Here is a 20,318-nt window from a genome sequence, read left to right as displayed (position 1 = left end):
AAACTCTCAAAAAAATCCGCTCTAAAAACTAAAATTTGGTCTCAAAAAAAGAAATTTGCTCTAAAAAAAAAAAAAACACACTAAAAAAAATACGCAAATTTTTGAGATTATTTTTTTTTTTTTTTAGGGCAAATTTCCTTTTTTGAGAGCAATTTTTAGTTTTTAGAGCATTTTCTTGAGAGAATTTTTTTTTGAGAGAGAGAGCAATTTTTTTTTAATCGAGAGCAAAGATGTGGAGATAATTTTCTTGGGTAAAAAAGACACAAATCTACCTTCATAAACTTGTCCCCTAATCAGCTTTGGAGAATGCTTCAAGTACATATGTACTATACGTTGGGCAATTTTTTTTTTTTTTTGGAGCGAGAGCAAATCTCTTTTTTGTGAGCAAATTTTTGTTTTGTGACCTCTTTTTTTTGAGTGCATTTTTTTTTTAGAGCAATTTATTTAATTGAGAGCAAAGATTTGGAGATATTTTACTCACAAACTAGAAATTTGTTTGCGTAAAAAAGACACAAGTCTACCTTCATAACGTTGCGGCGGATTAACTGAGACCACACGGACGCAGCTGAACATTAAATCAGGTCTCTGTGTCATTTAGTTGTACAGTCGGATCGATGCGACCTCATCAGAGTGCAGAAAAAGCGACAAAACAAAATGGTGACACTGATACTAATGTGGCCGACCTTCTGCAGGAAGAGCACCAGGATGGGGATGAGGGCGGCTCGCTCCTGCTCCAGCGTGAAGAGAGACCGCGGCGTCCGGACGAACAGCTTGGTGTGTCCGTACGCCACGTCGTCCTGGAAGCCGTGCTGGGTGACGATGGCCTCCACGGCCTCCCGGTCCGAGGCCATCAGGTGGTTCGGCCAGGTGTACTCACACGTCATCTTATACCTGCGGCCACAAGAGCGCCGTTCAGTACATCTACTAAAGTAATACCGGTGCTCTTATAAGTGTTTTTAGTCAGTGGTTGTATTTAAAGGGGCACTAATAAATGTACTAGTCATGGGAAGTACTACTATGTTATTGTAATACTGTACTGTTGAATAATGTCTTCTGTGGGTTTGGAGATTTACCAGGTTGACGAAATTGACATAGACAAGGATGTGGGCGATGGACAAAAGGAGAAAGAAGCTATCAAGTTGCATTATGGGAAGTGTAGGCTCTCATGGATCTTGATCAATATAATGAACAAAACTTTGGCACTTAATCTCAAATCCTTGGAGTAATTAAGTGTTTTCTCGCAGCAATCTACACTCAGCTTGAGTCTCAGAGGGAGACAATAAAATATCATCATTGTTCTCCACAGTGAAATGCAATTTGCAGACTTATAATTATAATTGTATCATAGTAGTAAGGAGGTACTGCAGAGCTGTATACCACGAGTGGTAAAATGAGCTACAAATACAACTTGGCCATGGAGGAGTTGGCCGCAGAGGACGCTGCAGGACTCGAGCTTCACAGCGTCTCGTTCCTCTCACCTCTGCAGGACGCGAGCGTAGTGCTGCCTGTAGGCAAAGCCCGCTCTGCGCACCATCACGTTCTCCATCAGGCCGAGGTAGGCCACCTGATGCTGGCAGCGAGCGTCGTCGAACAGCACCGGGGACTTCATCTCGTTGGGCTTTATGCAGCGCACGTAGTAGGGCTCCTGAAAGACAAGACCAAAGAGATGCGGGGCAATCCTCTCAGGAAACCAGCGGAGAGGTCCTCTTTTCTTTCAATAAGACGACACCAAATGCCTTTTTTTCCCAGCTGGGATCCATGAAATATCATGACATCCCATCGCTGCAACTAACTTATGTAATCAATTTGCATAAATATATACTGCAAGTATGACGTAAGGATGCAATGAACCACAATGACAGTACCGCCGTAGCAGGACGCAAGTGCACAACACTTTTGTTTGCTTGATCGAGACGCTATTTTTTAATAACACTCTTGTTTTATCACCTGCACAAACTTGTGCTCGTCTTTGGATTATTTATTTTTTTGGTGCATGTTTTTCATCACTGCTGCGTTCGCCACTGTGCGGGTAAATAAACTGCGACAGCCGAGCCGCGACACCGGCGAGCCGAGTTCACCGACCTTAAATCACACTTTCAAGAGACGCTACGGCGAGCAGCCGAGCCGCATAACGCACCTGCTTATTAACGGCGTCTTTACCCGCACAAGGTCGACAAAACCTTCCAGCGTGGAGTGAACGGCCTGCACCTTGACGGGGATCTCCGATGGGGAGCGCGCCGTCCTCTCGCAGAACAGAAACGGCCGTGTTTTCACTGCCTCTCACTCTCTCACAGACACTTTCGGTGATGCGTGTGCACCGTGTGACCCCTTGGTTTCAACTCCAGCTCAGTTAATTGGGAGGAAAAGGGGGGGAGGGAGCGGACGAGATGGGCCGAACCGAGCACAGGTGCTCCCGTTCGGCAGCAGAAGAAAAGATCTGCTCTTTCAACGTGACCTGAAGGTCGCCAGGGGGGGGGAGCTTGCCTTTCATTTTACCTCGGCCACGCCGAGATGAGATGCTGCGACAGCTTGACAGCAGGCCGTCCCGAAATAACAGCAGGAAATGTCAAGACTTCAGTCGGCTAGATGAGGGCAGGAGAGGAGAGCGGCACATCCTGTGGTCCAGCGCCACCTCATCATCCTTTACCGGCCCTATCAATCCCCCAGACGGGATGAGGACGAGCCGGCTACAAAGGACTGCTACTCTCTGACACAGAAAAACACCACATTGCCGTGTGCATCTCGCTCCCTGTGTTTGTCGTGCACGGTGACGACGGTCGCACACAGACGCTCTGGCAGCCTCAGAATAGTCTGTGACTCATTGAGGCTTTGCAGCGACCAGAAGAGCAACCTGGTGCAGAGCAAACCGGGGAGAAGATCCACGTCTGCGCTAAACAACCACAACTCCAACAGGAAAATGTGATCACAAAATCAAACTGCCCTTCAAACCCAAAACTACATATTTGGTCAAAATATGATCTGTATTATCGTATGAAAATGATTATGCCACAGAAAGGTATGAAGTCAAACCACAATACCTCAAAGCAAGAAAGCTGTAGCAGTACTAGCGCTAGCTGTAGCCGTGGTGGGCCTTAAGAAAGCTAAACAACATTTACTTATTAACAAATATCTATTTGGATGAATCTCCCCTTTCTTATTCCCCATAACTTAATAAGGACAGAGACAACACAAGCTAAACTCATGCTAAAGTTAGCTAGCTTAGCAGAACTCACTTACTGTGTAGCTAACTTGACCGCTGCAGTTAGAGACAGATCCAATGTTTGCTAGCTGGTGAGACTGACACGTAGCTTTAGAAAAAGCTATATATTTAATTTGGGAATAAGCATTTTGAGTGAACAGTAACTTGGCAATTGATTTACAATAGTTATTCCACAAAACTAAATGAAATTTTAAAAAATAACTCCAAGCTGAGCAGAACTCTTAGGAGCTAAACTAATTTATTGTGTTGATTTTACTATTTATTAAAAGGCAGAAGGACAAAATTGAGATAATTCATCTGAACTATATATTGCCTAAATACTTTCTTAATTAAATAAATCAGTTTAAATGGACTCAAAAGCAGAGAGAACACAACGTGCCGGTACATTATTCATCTATTAGCACCACAAAGGGAAGCGAACAGGAAGTCCATCTTTAAACCGAAACCACTGACCTTGCATCCCAGTTTATCCACCAAGGCCACAATGGAGTTCTTGAAGAGCGTGGCGGCGGTCAGAGGCCGCTTGGTGACCTCCGTGATGCTCAGCTGACCATCTGGCCACATCTCCTTCAGAACGGGGTTGGCGCTACGAGATGGAGGTCATGAACTGGGTCAGCAGCGTAGCGGTGCGCAAACAACTCTTCAGACACTCAACCCAGTTTCTGAACCGTCAAGAGCGTCATGATATATATTTGGCACCTGTTGTACATGAGACGCTTGAAATCTTGGAAAAGCAGGTCCTTGTTTTTGTCCAAAAAGCCCTCGACGGAGTATCTGTGATGGATGTAGAGAGACAGAGTAATTGAAGCAGCTCCAAGGAAGGAGGGATGTCCCACTTTAGAGCACTTGGAGTGAAGTGGTGTGTCATAAAAAAAGAGGTTAGAATCACAAGGTAGTCACAGTTTAAACAGCAGGCGTACGCCTCTAAAAGGGTCACTCGCACGATGTCGACGGGCTCCACTACTTCAAATGATTCACAGGCCTCAGGATGGGCGGATTAGACCATTAAAAAAATTGGGAACGTGCTCAGATTCTCACGTTTTGGAGGGGAAGAAAAAAACTGTCTACTAACTAATCTGTCTGCCTTTTCTTTTTCTTTTTTTTTTAAACTGCTCAGTTGGTTTTGCTGAGGCATCAGCGGGAGGTCACGGTTGTTCAGTTGCATAAGCCGTCCAGCCCCGGGGGTGAAGAGAGGAGCGTGAGCCTCCAATAAACCCAACAATACATTACACAGTGTGGATGGTTTCCTAAAAAAAAACAACGCATCTTCGTGCTGAAGTATTATCGTTGAAATGTGCTTCAACAAAGTTTCTGCAACAGCAGAAAAACAGCCAATGTGAGTGATGTTTTATTCTCCATTTTACTTCGAAATACAGTTATTTAGTCGAATCCAGTGGTTCACAAACATGATATATGTTTGGGTGTGGTGAGGTGATAAAGAGAGGGAATAAATAAATACTTCTACAGAGGAATATTTAGCTCTCTTCTCTAATCTCAAAGAGGTATTTAAATGAAATCAGGTCACAAGTCACAAACGCGTGGAAGACACTCGCTCACAGTACATCAGTGGAGGATGAAGTAGTCAGATCCTTTGCTTAAGTAAAAGTATTTACGCGTTGTATAAATATGTAAAAGTCCTGCATCACAAATGTACAGTGTGTATTGCAGCAAAATGTACTTCAAGTATTACAGTAAAGCTCTCACTAAGACCCAAAGACATCTTTCAGCATCGGTTATTGAAACAAGATCATGTGAGAAATGGCTTACAATCCAATGCATGTCCTATGGAAACATACCAAACTGCAACGTGACCACAGCTGTGAAGTATATGTACAGAAAAATGTACAATACTCGACTCAAGTACCTCAACACGGGACTAAAGTAAAGTGAGTAAAGGTGCTTCCACCACTGCAGTAGCTCACCTGCTCTTCCACACACACACACACATATTTCTTCTACACATTCTCTGAGCATCCCTCCCTCTCTAACAAACACACACACACACACACACACACACAGCGTGTCACATGCCGCCTGCGTGGCCCTGTCTGCGACCGTGTCACATCTGGAGGCAAAGAAGCGGAGGCTGGCGATGACAGATGTGTCCTCTTGGCTCACGGTGCGCCATAAACCACCTGACCCGATCCCAAGAGAGGAGGAGGGGGGAGGGGGGGACTCACCGGAGAGAGAGAGAGAGAGAGAGAGAGGGATGGAGAGAGAGGTAAAGAGCAGTCAGCACAACACGATCACAAGCCATGACACTTATCATCAAGGACAGGACGGTGCTGGGAGAGGGCGGACCGGAGAGGAAAAGGCAGCGACCCCCCCCCCCCCCCCGCCTCCAGAGACGTGAGGATGATTTAGAGTGAAGTACATCAAAGTATGAAGGTCAGGGCTGGTGCGAGAGGGCCGCGCTGCAGAAGGTTTGAAAAGGGGATTCACGGCGACAAAGATGTGAGGCTTCTCGCGGCTGTGAAGGTGTGCGGCGGGAGGATGAGGATCCATCTTTACGGCCGCTGGAAGTGCTGCGTGTGCAGGCGGGAAACACTGCAGGGAATTAGAGACGTGCATGGCGAAGAGAGTCAGGTGAGTGTTGCAGTACAGTGCGGAGGGAAGGAGGAGAGGAAGGGAAAGAGGAAACAGGAAAGAGGAAGAGGAGGAGGAGGAGGAGGAGGAGGAGGGAGCGAAGTAGGTCAAAGCTTGGGATAGGGGCGGTGGGTTGAGAGTGGCGGTGGCGGGGATGAGGGGTATATTTAGCCAGTGGAGACTCAGATGTGGTTTGGTGGGACGGGGATGACGATGGGAGGGGGGGGGGGGGGGGGGGGGTCACAGCAGGGGTGACAGCTCACCCCCCCCCCCCCCCGACAGGAGGCGGGGTGACGAGGACGAGCAGTGACGGGGGCGGCCATCTTGTCATCACCGCTGCAGGTCCGTCACACACGCTCTTTATCCGGGAAAAGTGCATTTACTCCAGCACTGTACTTAAATATATGTATTTTGGATTACATTCAATGTTGAATAACGTCACTAAATCCAGGTTAAAGTGTTTCTACACACAGAGAATAAATCTCCGTCAGTGAACCAGTCCATCAGAGAGAACACTGGCCATTCCTATAAAGTTATTACTTGTAAATCTTTTAATCTGGAAAGCTCAAAAGCTTGAAATGTGCTGTATAAATAAGATTATTATTATTATGATCTCATGGGAGGGAATAATTACCTCCACCTTGCTCATGAATGCATCCGCAGTAATAATGCCGTGACAAACTGTACACTATATATAACCCTCACGCCGGTCATCGTCCCGCGCTAAGTACTTGTGTGGGTACTTTTACTGACGTGAAGGACCTGAAAGCTGCTGAACGCCGACACGAGGCCGTCCGGGGAGCGATTGTCTGCCTTGAGCTCCAGAGATGGATGAAATTGCTCTGTGTTTCGGTGTGTGTTCGACATGGCGTTAGCCAGGATTTCCCCGTGTCGAGGACCTCAATAAAACCACGTCTGCTTGATTGCTTCTGCTGCTATGAAATGGTCTCATCAGCTTGCTCCATCCCTCCTCCATCCTTCCTCCTCCTCCCTTGACATATTAGTGTCCTTCCCCTCTCCTGATTGAGGGCGGTACACGTGAGCGGCGGGGATCTTTTCTGAAAACCAAAGCCAGGTCTTGACCGCCGTGACGTTTAAATCCGGCGGACAAATCAAAGAAGCGGAGCAGCGACGGAGACGGAAAACCCAACGAACGCCCTCAGACTGTGAACGACGAACCAAACGACCACGCACCGAAACAAAAATGATCCTGCTTTGGGAACAAGATGCATGATAAAAAGCCTTAATATGCACTCACACACATCTTTACATACCTTTTTACAAATTGATCTACCAAAAGGATCTTAATAAATTAAGACGAAAAGGCGAGGGATGGTTTAATATCCAAAGCTCGTGAACGTGCGAGCGACTCACGTGACGTCTCCGGCGTAGTGGCGGATGCGGAAGTGCTTCTGAAAGTCCATGGTTTTGTCGGTGGGGCTGAGCTGGAGATGAAGAGGAGACGCTGTGAGCGCAAATATTACCCAAGACGACAGCATGAAATAAAGGATAAACTCTGAGTACTGATGGACGACGGCAGCCAAAGCTCATGGCATCCCTTCAGGGGAAAACATGGTGAAGGGCCCTTCAACACAAGAAATATCTGGAATATCTGATCCCGTTAAGAGTCCAATTAACCTGAGCTGCGTGTCTGTGGACTGTGGGAGGAAGCCGGAGGGAACAAACGCCGACACGGGGAGGAAACATGCAACCTCCACACAGAAGGCCCTCCACGCCCAAACCCACGGCGTCCATGTTTCTGCTCTCACCTTGCGGGAGGTGTAGTGGGGGTGCTGGGCCAGTTTGGCGTCCATGCTCCCCAGGCAGACCGTGTCGGTGACATTGCCGACGGAGAGGCACGCCTCGTCCAGGATGGAGATGATGCCCTTGTGGGGCTGCTCCACCAGGTCCACGATGATCTGGTTGTTGAAGTAATCGATCTGCGCGTGAACGGGGCGGTTGTTGAGTGAGAGGGGAAGTGCGTCAAGTTTCTACATGCACTTATTGTGTGTGTGTGTGTGTGTGTGTGTGTGTGCTTCTCACGTGTTGCCAGGTGATGCCCTCTCTCTGGTACTCGCCCTGCTCCTGCCTGAGGATCAGCTCGATGAAGAGCTGCTGCAGCTTCTCGTTGCAGTAGTTGATGCAGAACTGTTCAAAGCTGGAGGAACAAACGTCTGAGCAACGGCCTCGACGGCTTCTTTGCACTTACTGACCAAAATACACACCTGTTGTTGTCGAAGATCTCGAAGCCGTAGATGTCCAGCACGCCGATGACGGTGTTCTTCCCGTGCAGCACGGGGTCGTAGCCTTTGACTTCGATGACGCTGTTGATGCGGCTCACAATCCAGCAGAAGAGTCTCTCGTACAGAGCCTGCAGGGAGTGAGGGAGCTCGACAGTTAGAAATGATGTGACGACTGTGAAAATGAGTGCCGTGACAGATCCCTCCTTGGTCGAAGCAAACTGAGCCGTGTGACGTGTACGCGCGGCACCTTGACGAAGGCGTCCCGCCCGAAGCAGGCGTCCTGCTCCGTGTGTCCCTTCTCGATGACGTCGCCGCCCCCGGTGGCCACCGTGCGGAACAGCAGGCTCTTGCAGACGTCGTCCGCCTCCGTGGCCGTCAGCTCGGCGACGTGGCCGACGGCGTCGAGTCCCAGGATCTGGACGCTCTCGCCGTCGCTCTCGAAGCGCACGTCGCCCTGAGGGAACAGACCCCCGAGGTGAGCTCAAGACCCGTCATTTTAAATCCGAGATTATGCACATTGACGAGTCCTATTTTGAGCAACCCGTGCTTCAACGTACCAACAGAAGAATGGAGGCCAGGATCTGATAAATGGAGCTAATCTCCTCTGCTGAGAAGCCGATCACTTGCAGGGCACTCAGCACCGCTTTGTGGCTCGAGCGATCATTGTTGGAGGTCTTAAGAAGGAGAAAAAAGGGGATTTGGGATTATCGTCATCAGTCAAAAGAATCTGAGCTGCAGTTCAGAGGGGGCGATCGAGATGGATTTTTGCAATTTCTTTTGCCAATGACTCATTTTCAAATGTGTGCATTGAGAAGATGGATCGTTTCACGGCAGCAGACGTTCATCTAGAAGCTCATTCGGCCTGCCGCTGAGGGCGCAGAGGCGACAAACTCACGGCAGTCGCAGCTCCCTCTTTGGTGTAAACATAAGCGGCGGGGTCGCTCTGGAGATGCAGCGACTCCAGCATCTCATCCGAGCCTCCGCGCAGTAACTGTGATAAATGTCCAGCAAACGGGCGAGTTCAATTTGAAGGAAATGTCATTAGAACCGCCGGAGCGGCAATCCAACGGTATCTTTGATTCGATTTTGCTCGCTGTGTGTTGTGCAGAACAGATGAGAGTTTACCTGGTAGAAGGAGTGGAAGTTCCTCTCCCCGTCGTGCTGCTGGACCACCCTGGACTTAAACAGGAGAACAGATTATTGCAATGAGACCCGACATCCATCCTCCTGACACGCTCTTACACCGTCTTGAGCGCTGTCTGTTGGACCAGCTCCTGGATCGACTGCTTCTGGCTTCAGTTTCTCTCAAAATTGCTTTCAACTCCCCGAAGAGGAACTTTTTGAGGTCAGCAATCAGATGTGTGAGGTAAAAAAACGACAAACAACGAGAGCTCTTAAAGGGGTCAAAGCAAGTTTTCTAGTCCAAATAAAGAAGTAACACTGAAGTCAACGGTAAACATGTTTGCAAACCTCCTAAAAGAAGTTGTATGCTCTTTGATTTTTGAAGGATTGAAACCAAAACCTCACATTTGTGTGAGACAATTGGAAATGGATCCGATCTCCACGATCGCGGGACTCAAAATGTCTGTAATCAGCAGCCCCCGGATTAAAATCCACGACCAAGCGACTAAATCACCTCCATCGGTTGTCTATCAGTGTTTCAAGTGGCATAGTTTTGTCCTGAGACTGATAACCAGTTGTGTGCCAACCGCTTTGTCTCCTTAAAAACCCATTCCTGCCCTCTGAAAATGAAGCACGGCCCCAGCGTTCACACCAGCGTTCACACCAGCGCCGAGTGCCAGGCGTCTCTTCAACACAGCGGATAAACGGCAGCATGGCGAACCCCCAGGCGAGCCGCTTATTAACGCGCAGCAGCAGCGGCAGCGGCAGCGGCAGCGGCAGCGCGTTGGCTTCACAGATCCATCTATTCGTGGATGTTCCCTTCCCACCTCTTTGTCATCACCTCATGAAACATTCACGTCCGGGAGAGAGGGCGTAATTTTAGAAACAATAAATGAGCGGATCTTTGCTGTACTTTCCTCCAGAGGTGGGATCATTAAGTCCCCAACGACATCACCCTCCTGAGGGTCCCCACTCCCCCCCCCCCCCCACCTTCTCCAGCAGGTAGTTGTTGATGTGTCCTCCCGTGGGCTCGCCGTTGAAGTTGAAGTTGATGTCCATGTACTTGCCGAAGCGGCTGGAGTTGTCGTTGCGGTTGGTCTTGGCGTTCCCGAAGGCCTCCAGCACACAGTTGGATTTCAGCAGCACGTTCTTCACGCTTTGATGGATGAGAGATGAAGAATGATGACATCATAGTCTCATGATCCTGTTATTTATTTGAGTTAAACCCCTTGTGGGTCGATGTTATGGTTGTGTTGAGCTGAAGGCGGCGCTCACCTCTCGACCTCCGCCCTCTGGCTCGGGTTCGTGATGGCCGCGATGTACTGCATGATGTATTTACTCGCTTCGGTTTTTCCTGCCCCACTTTCACCTGAAATACAAAACACACACAACCACGATGAAACTCACAACCACGATGAAACTCACAACCACGATGAAACTCTATTCATACTGCGCACCATGTCTCGTTACTCACACGGCTGTATTGAGAGCGCCACGGTGGTTATTTATCCATAAAAATTAAATGGAACCAACAAATATAACACGATATGCTAATGAGGATTTTTTTAAAAAAAAGGTTTTGGGGACTTTTCTAAAGATATTTTCTGTTAAAGCTTGAGGAACTGATTTAAAAGATGTCACGTCTGTGAGCGTCAGTTCCTCGGACACGGGGGCGGAGCATGTTTTAAGCAAAGATGACAAAACTTCCAGCTTAACAAGTGAATATTTGATGATCTTTTTGTCTTCTATGAAGATACACAACATATCTTGTGAGTTTTTGAGAGATAACGAGACATTTAAAGACGTCACCTTGGACTCATGGTGTCAGAACAAACAATCCATTGACTAATGAAGGAAAATAGATTAAATCAAAATGAAAAATAAACTTTAAATGCAGCTTTCGACAGATGCTCCGTCGGCAGCTACATAGCTTTTAATCTGGCGCCACACGCTGGCCGAACCTGACGAGCAGCAGAGGAAATGATCAAGGAAAAGCAAAGTTGTCCCTCTTTCATTCATCTAGAAGTCTTGTTTTCACTCGAGCAGACGGACCTGAGATGACGATGCAGGTATCTTTGGCCCGCCTCTTCATGGCCTTGTAGGCGGCGTCGGACACGGCGTACAGGTGAGGAGGGTTTTCATACAGCTCCCGGCCGCGGTACGCATCGATGGTGTCTTTTCCGTAAATGTCCAGCTGTCTGTACGGGTTGACGGAGACGACGACTTCGCCGATGTAGGTGTAGATGCGGCCCTTCTCGAACCTGTCCAGACGAAAGAAAACACACACTGACGGCATACTTCACACACATACTGGACGCATGGACAATACAGATGATGTGTGTCCGTACCGCGTCTCTATATAAGTGGGAAAACAGGACATTTTCACAACACCCGTGACGAAAACCCTTCGAGCTACAAGCTCCAGAAAGGTTTGTGCACCACGTAACTTCCTGGCAGGAAGTGACACAAGTGTGTGTACACCGAGAGCAGGAAATGAAACCTGCGGTTCAAAGGGCGTCGTGTGGCTGTGTTGCGTTGGAAGAGGCAGAAACTGACGTGTCAAGAGGCCGAGCGAAGCCAAGTGGAATCGTGCTTTACTTCAGCGCTGCGGGGATCCGGGTGTGGACGTGTGAACAAGACAAAAAAAACACGACAAAACTCCTTTGGTTTGGCCCAGACGTCCTTCGATGGACTCATTTGAAACTTTACGTCACACTTCTCACGCATAACAAAACTGACAATTTCTCGGAGACGGGGCTGAAAATGAGAAGCGTGGTGTTGCTCTAACTACACAGCTTGTTGCGTTGTTGGTGTTTTCATGTTCACTCACAACTAACACTTTCATAATGAGGACTTAAACTTCACGTTTTTTTCTCAACTCTTTACTTTTATGTTTGAATTTTTAAAGAAATGTTGAGTTTCTTCAGTGGAGACGTCACAACTTCCTCCCATTACCATAGATTGTGTCAGGCATTTACATATAGTTGAGAGGGGTCGGGGAAAAAATTGGTCCAGCATAATATCGCGATATTTTGCAAGCCGATAATGTATCAACACACGAAAGCCGAGTATCGATCTTTTAATTAATCAATTCTAAACTTTTTGGTCCTGGAATAATAATCAATTTATTTTTTGTTGACAAAGTTTTCCTTTGGGGACAATTTGCAGTTGAAAAAAAGGAAATATATCGCAATACGTAACGTATTGCAGTAGCGTGATAACATCGGATCGAGACGTGAGTATCGTGATAATATCGCATCGCAACATGTGTATCGCGATAATATCATATCGTGATAATATCATATCGTGATAATATCACAGCGAGACTTGAGTAGCACAATAATACCATATCGGAACTTGTGTATTGTGATAATATCGTATCAAGACTTTTGAGTATTGTGATAATATCGTATCGAGACTTGAATATTGTGATAATATCGTAGCGAGAAAATATTGTACCAAGACTTGAGTATCATGATAATATCGTATCGCGATAATACCACACCGTGATAATATCGTATCGTGACTTAAGTATTGTGATAATATCGTATCGTGATAATATCACATTGTAATAATATTGTATCGTGACTTGAGTATCGCGATAATATCACATCGTGATAATACCGTATCGTGATAATATTGTATCGAGACTTAAGTATCGTGGTAATATCGTATCGTGATAATATCACTTTGTGATAATATCGTATCGTGACTTGAGTATCGTGATAATATCACATCGTGATAATATCGTATCGTGATAATATTGTATTGAGACTTAAGTATTGTGATAATATCGTATCGTGATAATATCGTATCGTGATAATATCGTATTGAGACTTAAGTATTCTGATAATATCGCATCGTGACTTGAGTATCGTGATAATATCACACCGTGATAATATCGTATCGTGATAATATCGTATTGAGACTTAAGTATTCTGATAATATCGTATCGTGGGACCTCTGGTGATTCACACTCCTGATAGTTGACTACTGTCTCCATTTATGGACTTTTTTTATTTATTTATTTATTTGTGTTTGAGCTGACAAGAAGAACCGGAAGGCCCCGTTAGTTTTGGTCTGAGGTAAACCAGACTTTATCTTTAGGAAAGCAGAAGCTGCTTCAGAGTTCAGCTTCACCGCCCCGAGACACAAGCGAGAGACGATTATAGCTTCACCTGAGTCACACAGGAGGTTGCTCCTATTTTATAAACATCTTTGTTTTTCTTACAAAAAATGAAAGCAGAAATTGTCTAAATTGCTAAGTTATTAAGTGTTCCTCCCAGCAACAGTTGGGTTTGGTGCCAAACAAATATAGAGAAGTCAGTCCGGTCTCCTTCCTGGTAATCTACTGACCAATCACAGAGCAGGTGGCTGAATCGATGGGAGACCACATCAAGGAGCACAAATCCTCTGTTTTACATTGAAGGCCTCAGTTCTACCAGTAAAGGAAAACTCTAACATGCAAACATAAAGAAACGCAAACCCCTGAACTCGCAGGTAGAAAACAGAGTAAATCATTGAAGTCGACGGCACGAACTTAAGTGCCGGCTGACAAGTCTGATCAAGCTGCGTGATGAAACTCAGCATGCGCGTTATTGGCCAACCGACACTGCAAGACAGGCTGCGAGACAAGGCAGTTCTCTGAATCCAGAGACGTGTCGGCGTTCGTCCTCTGATGACGGCCCGACTCCTGACAGTCTGAACTGAGGACACGATGCCCACACAGAGGAAGTGAGACTGGACCAGTGCCAAGAGAGAGATTTTGTTATCTGTGAGTTGTACCTATTTGTGTTTGTGCTGTGTCTTGACGCTTCGGCAATATTGTTGTTGCAACGTTCATGCCAATAAAGGTAATTGAATTGAATTGAGAGACAGAGAGAGAGAGAGAGAGAGAGAGAGAGAGAGAGAGAGAGAGAGAGGTCACAAAACAAGACAAGAGAAAAGCGACATGTACGGTGAGAGCAGCTGTGTGAGGTTTGCCCATGTGCTTCACACAGTGTGTAGCGCGCTGATGATCGCATCAACCACAAGTTCATATGCGAGCTCCTCAAAGGGAGTAAGAGCGGGAACACGCAAGAGACTCTCGCTCGTCATCTTTACGTCCTCTCTCACTCGAACCGAGTGGCCGAGATGATGTCGACTTGGCGGTTATTGAGACACATTTTGCTGATGTCAGAGACAGTAAAGTGTAAGAATACACGCGTTTAATCTCATCTAAAGGTGTGTGTTCAGGAACCGTTATTCCTCCACATGCGAGGTGAGCAGGAAGCGTTACCCTCCTCCTCCTCGAGCGGCGTGTCGGGCCTCTTACCTCAGCTTCAGGTTGTCCATGAACTGCTCCATCTTCACCTCATCCAGCAGCACAAAGTCGGACTTCCCAAACTCCAGGCCCTCCAGCTCCGCCATCCTTGTCCGTCTTCACCAAACACACACACACACACACAACAAAAAACAAACAAAAAAAAGAAGAAAATAGAAGCCGGACAAGACGACCGGAGCAACAGAAAGCCGCTACAGGAGGAAGAAAGAGAAGTATGGTCGACTTCTGGGGCCCGGTAGTGTCGACAGAATGTGTGTGTGTGTGTGTGTGTGAGTGTGTGTGTGTGCTGTGGGCGTGGCCAGCTCTCTGGTGGATTTGAGGGTGTGCTCGAGAGCTGCGGTCTGCAGGCTACAGCACGTCAGCCTGTCAGTCAGGCCGGGCCCTCGCGCTCGTCTATATAAAGAGCAGGAGGCTATCTTTAAGAGCCGGTACCACTTCTGCATCCTCCTCCGTCTCTTTTCTCCCCGGAAACAGGAACCTGCATCTGACAAGAAGCGGTTAAATGTGCAGTTTTTTGGGGACGGGGGGGTAGAAAATGGGCTTTATCTCCAGGGAGGCATCGTGGCATTTCCTTTCTTGACTTGGCATCGGCAGTACAGCGTCTCCCTGAGGGAGCTGCAGCGTGAGAAACCTTTTTTTTTCAGATGCTGGAGACAAAAATCCAGCCGTATTGTCTGTCATGTATGACGAATGTAAGCGTGTAGGTGGGCGTGATTACGTTCAGAGAGACTACGGGAATCGTGACTCATGTTTGACCTTTTTTTTTTTTTCTTGAACTTTTCATGAATCCCCCCCCCGAGGAACACTGTTCACATTCCTGTGTGAAATATGATTATGGGATTATTACACGGGGGGAAAAAAAACGTTTATGACGCTCACACGTTTCGTTAAGAAGGATCAACTTTCACAAAGCAACAGCACGTCTGTGATTTTTGAAGAGTGAATAAGATCTTTAGAAGTAAAACGCTGTAACGAGAGGATATTAACGAAGTGCGACGCGGACGTAAAAAGTTCAAATGCACATTTGATATCTATCGCAGAACCAAAGGTTATAATCTCCTGAACCTTTTTTCATCCATCCAAATTAAAACCCGTTGAGTTTGGGGAACCAGCAGTTGGACGCTGAACAGATCATTTTACTGGGAGAGTGGGAGGAAAAGAAAGGAAACAGGAAGTACAGACTGAGCTAGCGTGCGATCCCTCTCTCCGCGATGAGCAAACTCAATCCGGTGATGAAGACCACGTGACGAAGACCACGTGATGGAGGTAAAGGCTCCAGGAAAAGCCGGTATTGGAACAAGATGGAGCTTTGATGCGCAACACTTTCAGTAACAAACTCTCAATCTGTCGGCAAATCCTCCAAATAAACCTCCATGTTGACGTTTCCCTCTTTTGACCCCGAGATGACGTCGCAATGACCAAAAAATCTCACATCCAAATCATTTACTGTTGGATGAGTTCAAGGCTTTTGAGATGCCGTGACAGACAAAACACCGACAGGGGAAACCCACCGCGCTGTGTGGAGGTGGAGAGATCTCAGATGTGTTTTAGTTATCACGGTGAAAAAGAAAAAGGCCTCTGAGTCACAGTCTCAGCCACCGGGTGGGTGCAGCTCTGGTAGGAAGCCGTCTTTGATGGAAACTCATGCGTAATGGGACTTCACCACCAAGCTGAAGCGTTTAGGTCTGTCAGAAACACACAGAGCGAGCCGGCTGTGTTTTACTGCGTCTGTTGTTGGTTCAGTTGATGTTGTATCGAGGCAACAGTGTCCAGTCACACACACACGCAGCTTCCTGTGAGCACACTGCGTGTTAGCTCCTCCTCTGACGCGAGCACTTCCTCTCTCTGCATGTCGACTGTCGGAGGCCCGTTTCACTTCCTGGTCGCGCTTCCCTCTCGTGTCCGTTTCTGTTTCCATCTGGGTGATGCGTTCGGGTGTCAGTGACAGACACGCGACGCGAGACAATCAGAGCGGCGGCGGTGAGGTACTCAGCGGTGTGTGTACTTGTGTTTCCTACAAACACACCTCAAACCTTTTCGCTGCAGAAGTACGCGCGATTAGCCGTGGACAGACGCAGAGGTGCACGCTCGACCCATCCCATGGTCTTCTGGGCAGAGATAACGACAACTTTAACAGAGACGCACAAAGTGACAACAGATGCCAAACACATGAATCTCGTCACGACGTGTAAATACCAGCCAGAGGTCTGAAGGCTCATTTGTTTAATTCAGTGTCATATTTATCCTTCAGCTTTTCCAATATTACATTTTATCATTCAGTTGATCAACATTGTGTACAGTCACAGCAGCCGGCAAGAACGAAACACAACGCAATTGTGCGAGAGGTGTCAAAGGCTTAAAATAACTAAATATGTAACATAAAGTTGTGCACAGGTTATTGTTGCATGATTAGAATAAAAGTTTGACATCAGAAGAAAACAATGTGTCAGAGTCTATAATTTACATTACTGTGTACAAAAGTACAGCATATTGGTGCTGCATGTGTACAAATACACACAGATACAGAAGGCCACCACTGGAAGCTAACCTTCCTCTCAAAGTACAACATGTTGAAGCTTTAGCTGGGAGTCCGGCCGCATCAGACCAGCTGCTACACTCATCCCCCGACTCTAATAAACCACAATTGCCCTAAAAAAAAGTCTAACTTTTCCTTCAACACTCAAATATCAGTAACTGCTATTTTCCTCAGTAACAACCTGCTCTGCTGTGGAACACCATGTGACTGCAACTAGAGAGACAAATGACCAAAAACAGGACTGAAAATGTGAACTGAGACCAAAATCCAGTGCTCTCTCTCTCTCTCTCTCTCTCTCTCTCTCTCTCTCTCACTGCTCATTTCTTGAAATATTTCTTTACATCCGTTGTTCTTTTAAGCATAAACTGCTTGAGGGCTTTCTTGGTAAACAAGGGAGGCGGACGCTTGTCCTCCTTCTCTTGCACATTAACGCTTTCTAGCCGGGTGTTTCTCCGAGACTCGGACGGGCTTCTCCCCCTCAGAGCGCCGCCTTGACCAAAACCAGCGGCAGGAGACGGCCCAGCGCCGCCGCCGCCGCCGCCGCCGCCGCCGCCGCCGCCGCCGCCGCCGCCGCCGCCCCTTCGACTGACAGGCGGCAGAGAGCTGCTCCTCGTCTTGGAGTTCTTCTCCGAGCTCCTCCCCGTCCGTCCGACCGGCCTTCCCATCAGCCTCTGCTTCAGCTCGTAGCTCGCGGCGGACGGCCCTATCAGGTGGAGCTGGTCGTTCATCGGGCACACGACCACGGACTGGTAGACGCCTCGCTCGTTCTGAATCCTCCTCCAGAGGGCCTGGCCTTCCCAATCCATGGCCGCCAGAGGGACCTCCTGCGTGCGCAGCGACTTGCTGAGATCCTCCATGAGGCTCTGCAGTTTACCGGCGGCCACTCTGGCGCTCTTCCCCAGGAGAGCGACTTCGCAACTTTCGCCCACTTCCCGCGGCTCCATTTGCACGTCATGGCCGACCAGGATGCCGCTGATGTCCTTTTTCCGGAGCCGCTCCGCGTACCTGAACACATCCGAGTGCACGACGAAGGACTCCCTCCCGGGCCCGATGGAGGCGCGCCGGCCCGGCGGCGGAGAAAGCTTCGGAGAGGCCGGGCGTCTGTTGGGCGAAGGCGCCCGAGGCGGGGGGCGGGCGCGGTTGGGCGAAGGCGGGCGCTTGTCTCGGCCTCCGCCGCCGTCTGACACGGCGGGGCGTTTGGGAACCGCTCCGGAGGAGGAAGCCTTCGGGGCCGCCGAGGTGGTTTGTGAGCCGAGTAGCGGCTCCAGGGAAGCCTTCGCCGCCTTCAGTTCCCGAAAGGAGCCCCTCACGCGCACCCGATCGCCGCCCAGATCCGTCACCGCGAAGCCATGCGACCGGAGGACGTCCCGCACCGCCGCCCGGTTGGGGAAAACGTCCAAGCGCACCGTCGCCTCCGCTGGGAAATCCATCTGAGAACGACAGAGGGGAACAGGACAACATGAGGAGACAAGGACACAAGGAGACAGACGGTCAAGACTCGGCGAAGGATTGATGAGCTCAGGTACCTCAACGCGCTCGGGATGCTTTCAATGTTCAACGCTGCTGTCGACCGTTCACCTCCAGAGCACGGGGGAGCTCCTTCACGAGACTCTCGGCACAGCTGTGGGAGGGAAAACATGAAAACCTGATCGGCCTCAGTTATCACAGAAGGACTCGTTGTCCGTTCTCCCTTTTTGAACTTGTGATGATGCCTTTATGTTTTGTTTTCGCCTCATTTTCCCAGATGTTATCCAGACTTCACCCCTGTTTGTATTGTATACTTTTGGATTACATTCTGATTAAATATGCGTTACAGCCAACAAGGTATACATGTTTCATGCGGAAATCGATTTGAAAATTGCTGCGAAGAAGTCACAAAGAAGATGAACAACCGTTCTCGTCTCCACAGCGAAGACGTTGTGTAAAAATAGCTCGGTGTGGTGAAACTGCACTGCTGAAATGAGGCACAGGAAACAGACAGAGACCCTCATACATATACAAATATACACACTTGCATGTAGTCTATGGCAGCGTTTTTCAACCTTTTGTTACAAAATGTCACATTGTAGCATAAAACAGCACATATGTAAGTAATTATTGCGCTACCTACTGGCATGGAAGAGTATTTAATTACTTAATGACTAATGTTTTTAGGGACCTATTAAGTGAAATTGGACATTCACCACGGCACACCTGACGCTCTCTCACTGCTCAGTGGTTCAACATCACTGTCTCTGGTACCTCTGTTCACATTATTCATCAATGGAGTTAAAGACCACGTGTTTGCCTCGTTGGTAACCTTTTTTTTTTAAAGACTTTTACTGAATTAGTATCCTAACAGGTGACTTTCACTGGAGTCATTTTCTCAAGTATGGGTACTTTATACACCACTGAATGAAGGGTTCAATTTGGCATAAGTCTCTCCTGACTGAAACTTTGATGAACACTCTTGTTGTCTACTTTTAGAGACTCATTCTCCTCAAATGTGACGCAGCGCCTCCTCTTCCTCCTCCTCTTCATCCTCCGTGTTTAGGCCGTGAGCAAACACACGTGACAGCTCGAGGGAGAGACACTTGTCCTCCGTGTTTCTGCTCGGTAGAGGTCAAAGGTCACACGGTAACGCGTCACGGCGACGTGAAACTGTGATTTTGGGGCGTTTCCTCCGAAGAGAAAGAGATGCTGCAACTTCTAACCAAACTTCTGGACATTAAATAAAAGAGAAAACACGTCCATTGTCTGTAAAGGTGACGTCGCGGATAAAAGTAACGTTAGAAAAGAAATGAGAAGTTACTCTGTTTGCCAAGCTAAAGTACTACCTTACCGCGTGTACTTCACGAGCTAGTATTTCGTTGTGTACTAGTACACTGCAGTACATGCGACAGGCCGAAGGTCTGCGCTACATTTATAACTTACTTTACAGTTCATTCCCGTCACTTACATGACTTTCATTACATTTTGTAGCGATGCGGACGAAACCGAAACTGACGTCATTTCCGCCCCATGTTTCCAGTTCATGCATTTCACAATAAAACTATTTCTACTTGACAATTCTTTTTGTTTTATTTTGGAATGGGAAAATAAATCTGGATTCCTACCGTGGTGACTGTTTACTGAGGAAAGCGACCCTCGACATGCCACATGAATAAAGTGCACAAAATAATACAAAAGTTCAGATTTAATTAAGTTAAATGCAATAGAGCTGTCATTACTTAATGAAGAGTTTATTTAAGATGCTTGCATGCAAACAATGCATGAAGGCCTTTATGAATCCACCCAGAATCCACCTCT

At 47.6% G+C, this 20,318-nt stretch overlaps 2 protein-coding genes across 4 annotated transcripts in view; both read right to left on the bottom strand.

The window, feature by feature from the left end:
• The window catches only part of myo1g (myosin IG), a 33,321-nt gene extending 18,402 nt beyond the window's left edge, over positions 1 to 14,919 (bottom strand). For both annotated transcript variants that reach the window (XM_068576151.1, XM_068576152.1), the window contains exons 1-16: positions 14,486 to 14,919; positions 11,224 to 11,432; positions 10,447 to 10,540; positions 10,162 to 10,327; positions 9,175 to 9,228; positions 8,945 to 9,040; positions 8,607 to 8,723; positions 8,297 to 8,503; positions 8,032 to 8,177; positions 7,850 to 7,964; positions 7,576 to 7,746; positions 7,181 to 7,251; positions 3,920 to 3,994; positions 3,674 to 3,806; positions 1,479 to 1,645; positions 684 to 891 (exon numbers count right to left, since the gene is read on the bottom strand). In XM_068576151.1, the coding sequence (XP_068432252.1) occupies positions 684 to 891; positions 1,479 to 1,645; positions 3,674 to 3,806; positions 3,920 to 3,994; positions 7,181 to 7,251; positions 7,576 to 7,746; positions 7,850 to 7,964; positions 8,032 to 8,177; positions 8,297 to 8,503; positions 8,607 to 8,723; positions 8,945 to 9,040; positions 9,175 to 9,228; positions 10,162 to 10,327; positions 10,447 to 10,540; positions 11,224 to 11,432; positions 14,486 to 14,580 (2,124 nt within the window). In that variant the 5' untranslated portion in view covers positions 14,581 to 14,919. The remainder of the gene's footprint in view (positions 1 to 683; positions 892 to 1,478; positions 1,646 to 3,673; positions 3,807 to 3,919; positions 3,995 to 7,180; positions 7,252 to 7,575; positions 7,747 to 7,849; positions 7,965 to 8,031; positions 8,178 to 8,296; positions 8,504 to 8,606; positions 8,724 to 8,944; positions 9,041 to 9,174; positions 9,229 to 10,161; positions 10,328 to 10,446; positions 10,541 to 11,223; positions 11,433 to 14,485) is intronic.
• A 1,720-nt stretch (positions 14,920 to 16,639) lies between these two features.
• rbm43 (RNA binding motif protein 43) lies at positions 16,640 to 20,024 on the bottom strand. 2 transcript variants are annotated; one of them, XM_068576017.1, is made up of 3 exons: positions 19,969 to 20,024; positions 18,557 to 18,651; positions 16,640 to 18,460 (listed from the first exon to the last, which is right to left on the bottom strand). In XM_068576017.1, the coding sequence occupies exon 3, from the start codon at positions 18,458 to 18,460 to the stop codon at positions 17,348 to 17,350; it is 1,113 nt and encodes a 370-aa protein (XP_068432118.1). In that variant the 5' UTR covers positions 18,557 to 18,651; positions 19,969 to 20,024; the 3' UTR covers positions 16,640 to 17,347. The 2 variants fall into 2 exon arrangements, with proteins under 2 accessions (XP_068432118.1, XP_068432117.1); XM_068576016.1 differs by having other exon boundaries at positions 19,944 to 19,989.
• Positions 20,025 to 20,318: the final 294 nt, after the last annotated feature.

This window comes from Clinocottus analis, unplaced genomic scaffold, assembly GCF_023055335.1.
Source record: "Clinocottus analis isolate CAN_PGR_092001 unplaced genomic scaffold, fCliAna1.0.p SCAF_14, whole genome shotgun sequence".
NCBI classification, from domain to species: Eukaryota; Metazoa; Chordata; class Actinopteri; order Perciformes; family Cottidae; genus Clinocottus; species Clinocottus analis.
Note: the sequence above shows the minus strand (reverse complement) of the source record. Positions and strands in the feature narration are given on the sequence as shown.

What these genes read in the sequence shown, in the direction of transcription:
- rbm43 (XM_068576017.1), bottom strand. Translation starts at nt 18,460, where the DNA reads ATGGATTTCCCAGCGGAGGCGACGGTGCGCTTGGACGTTTTCCCCAAC.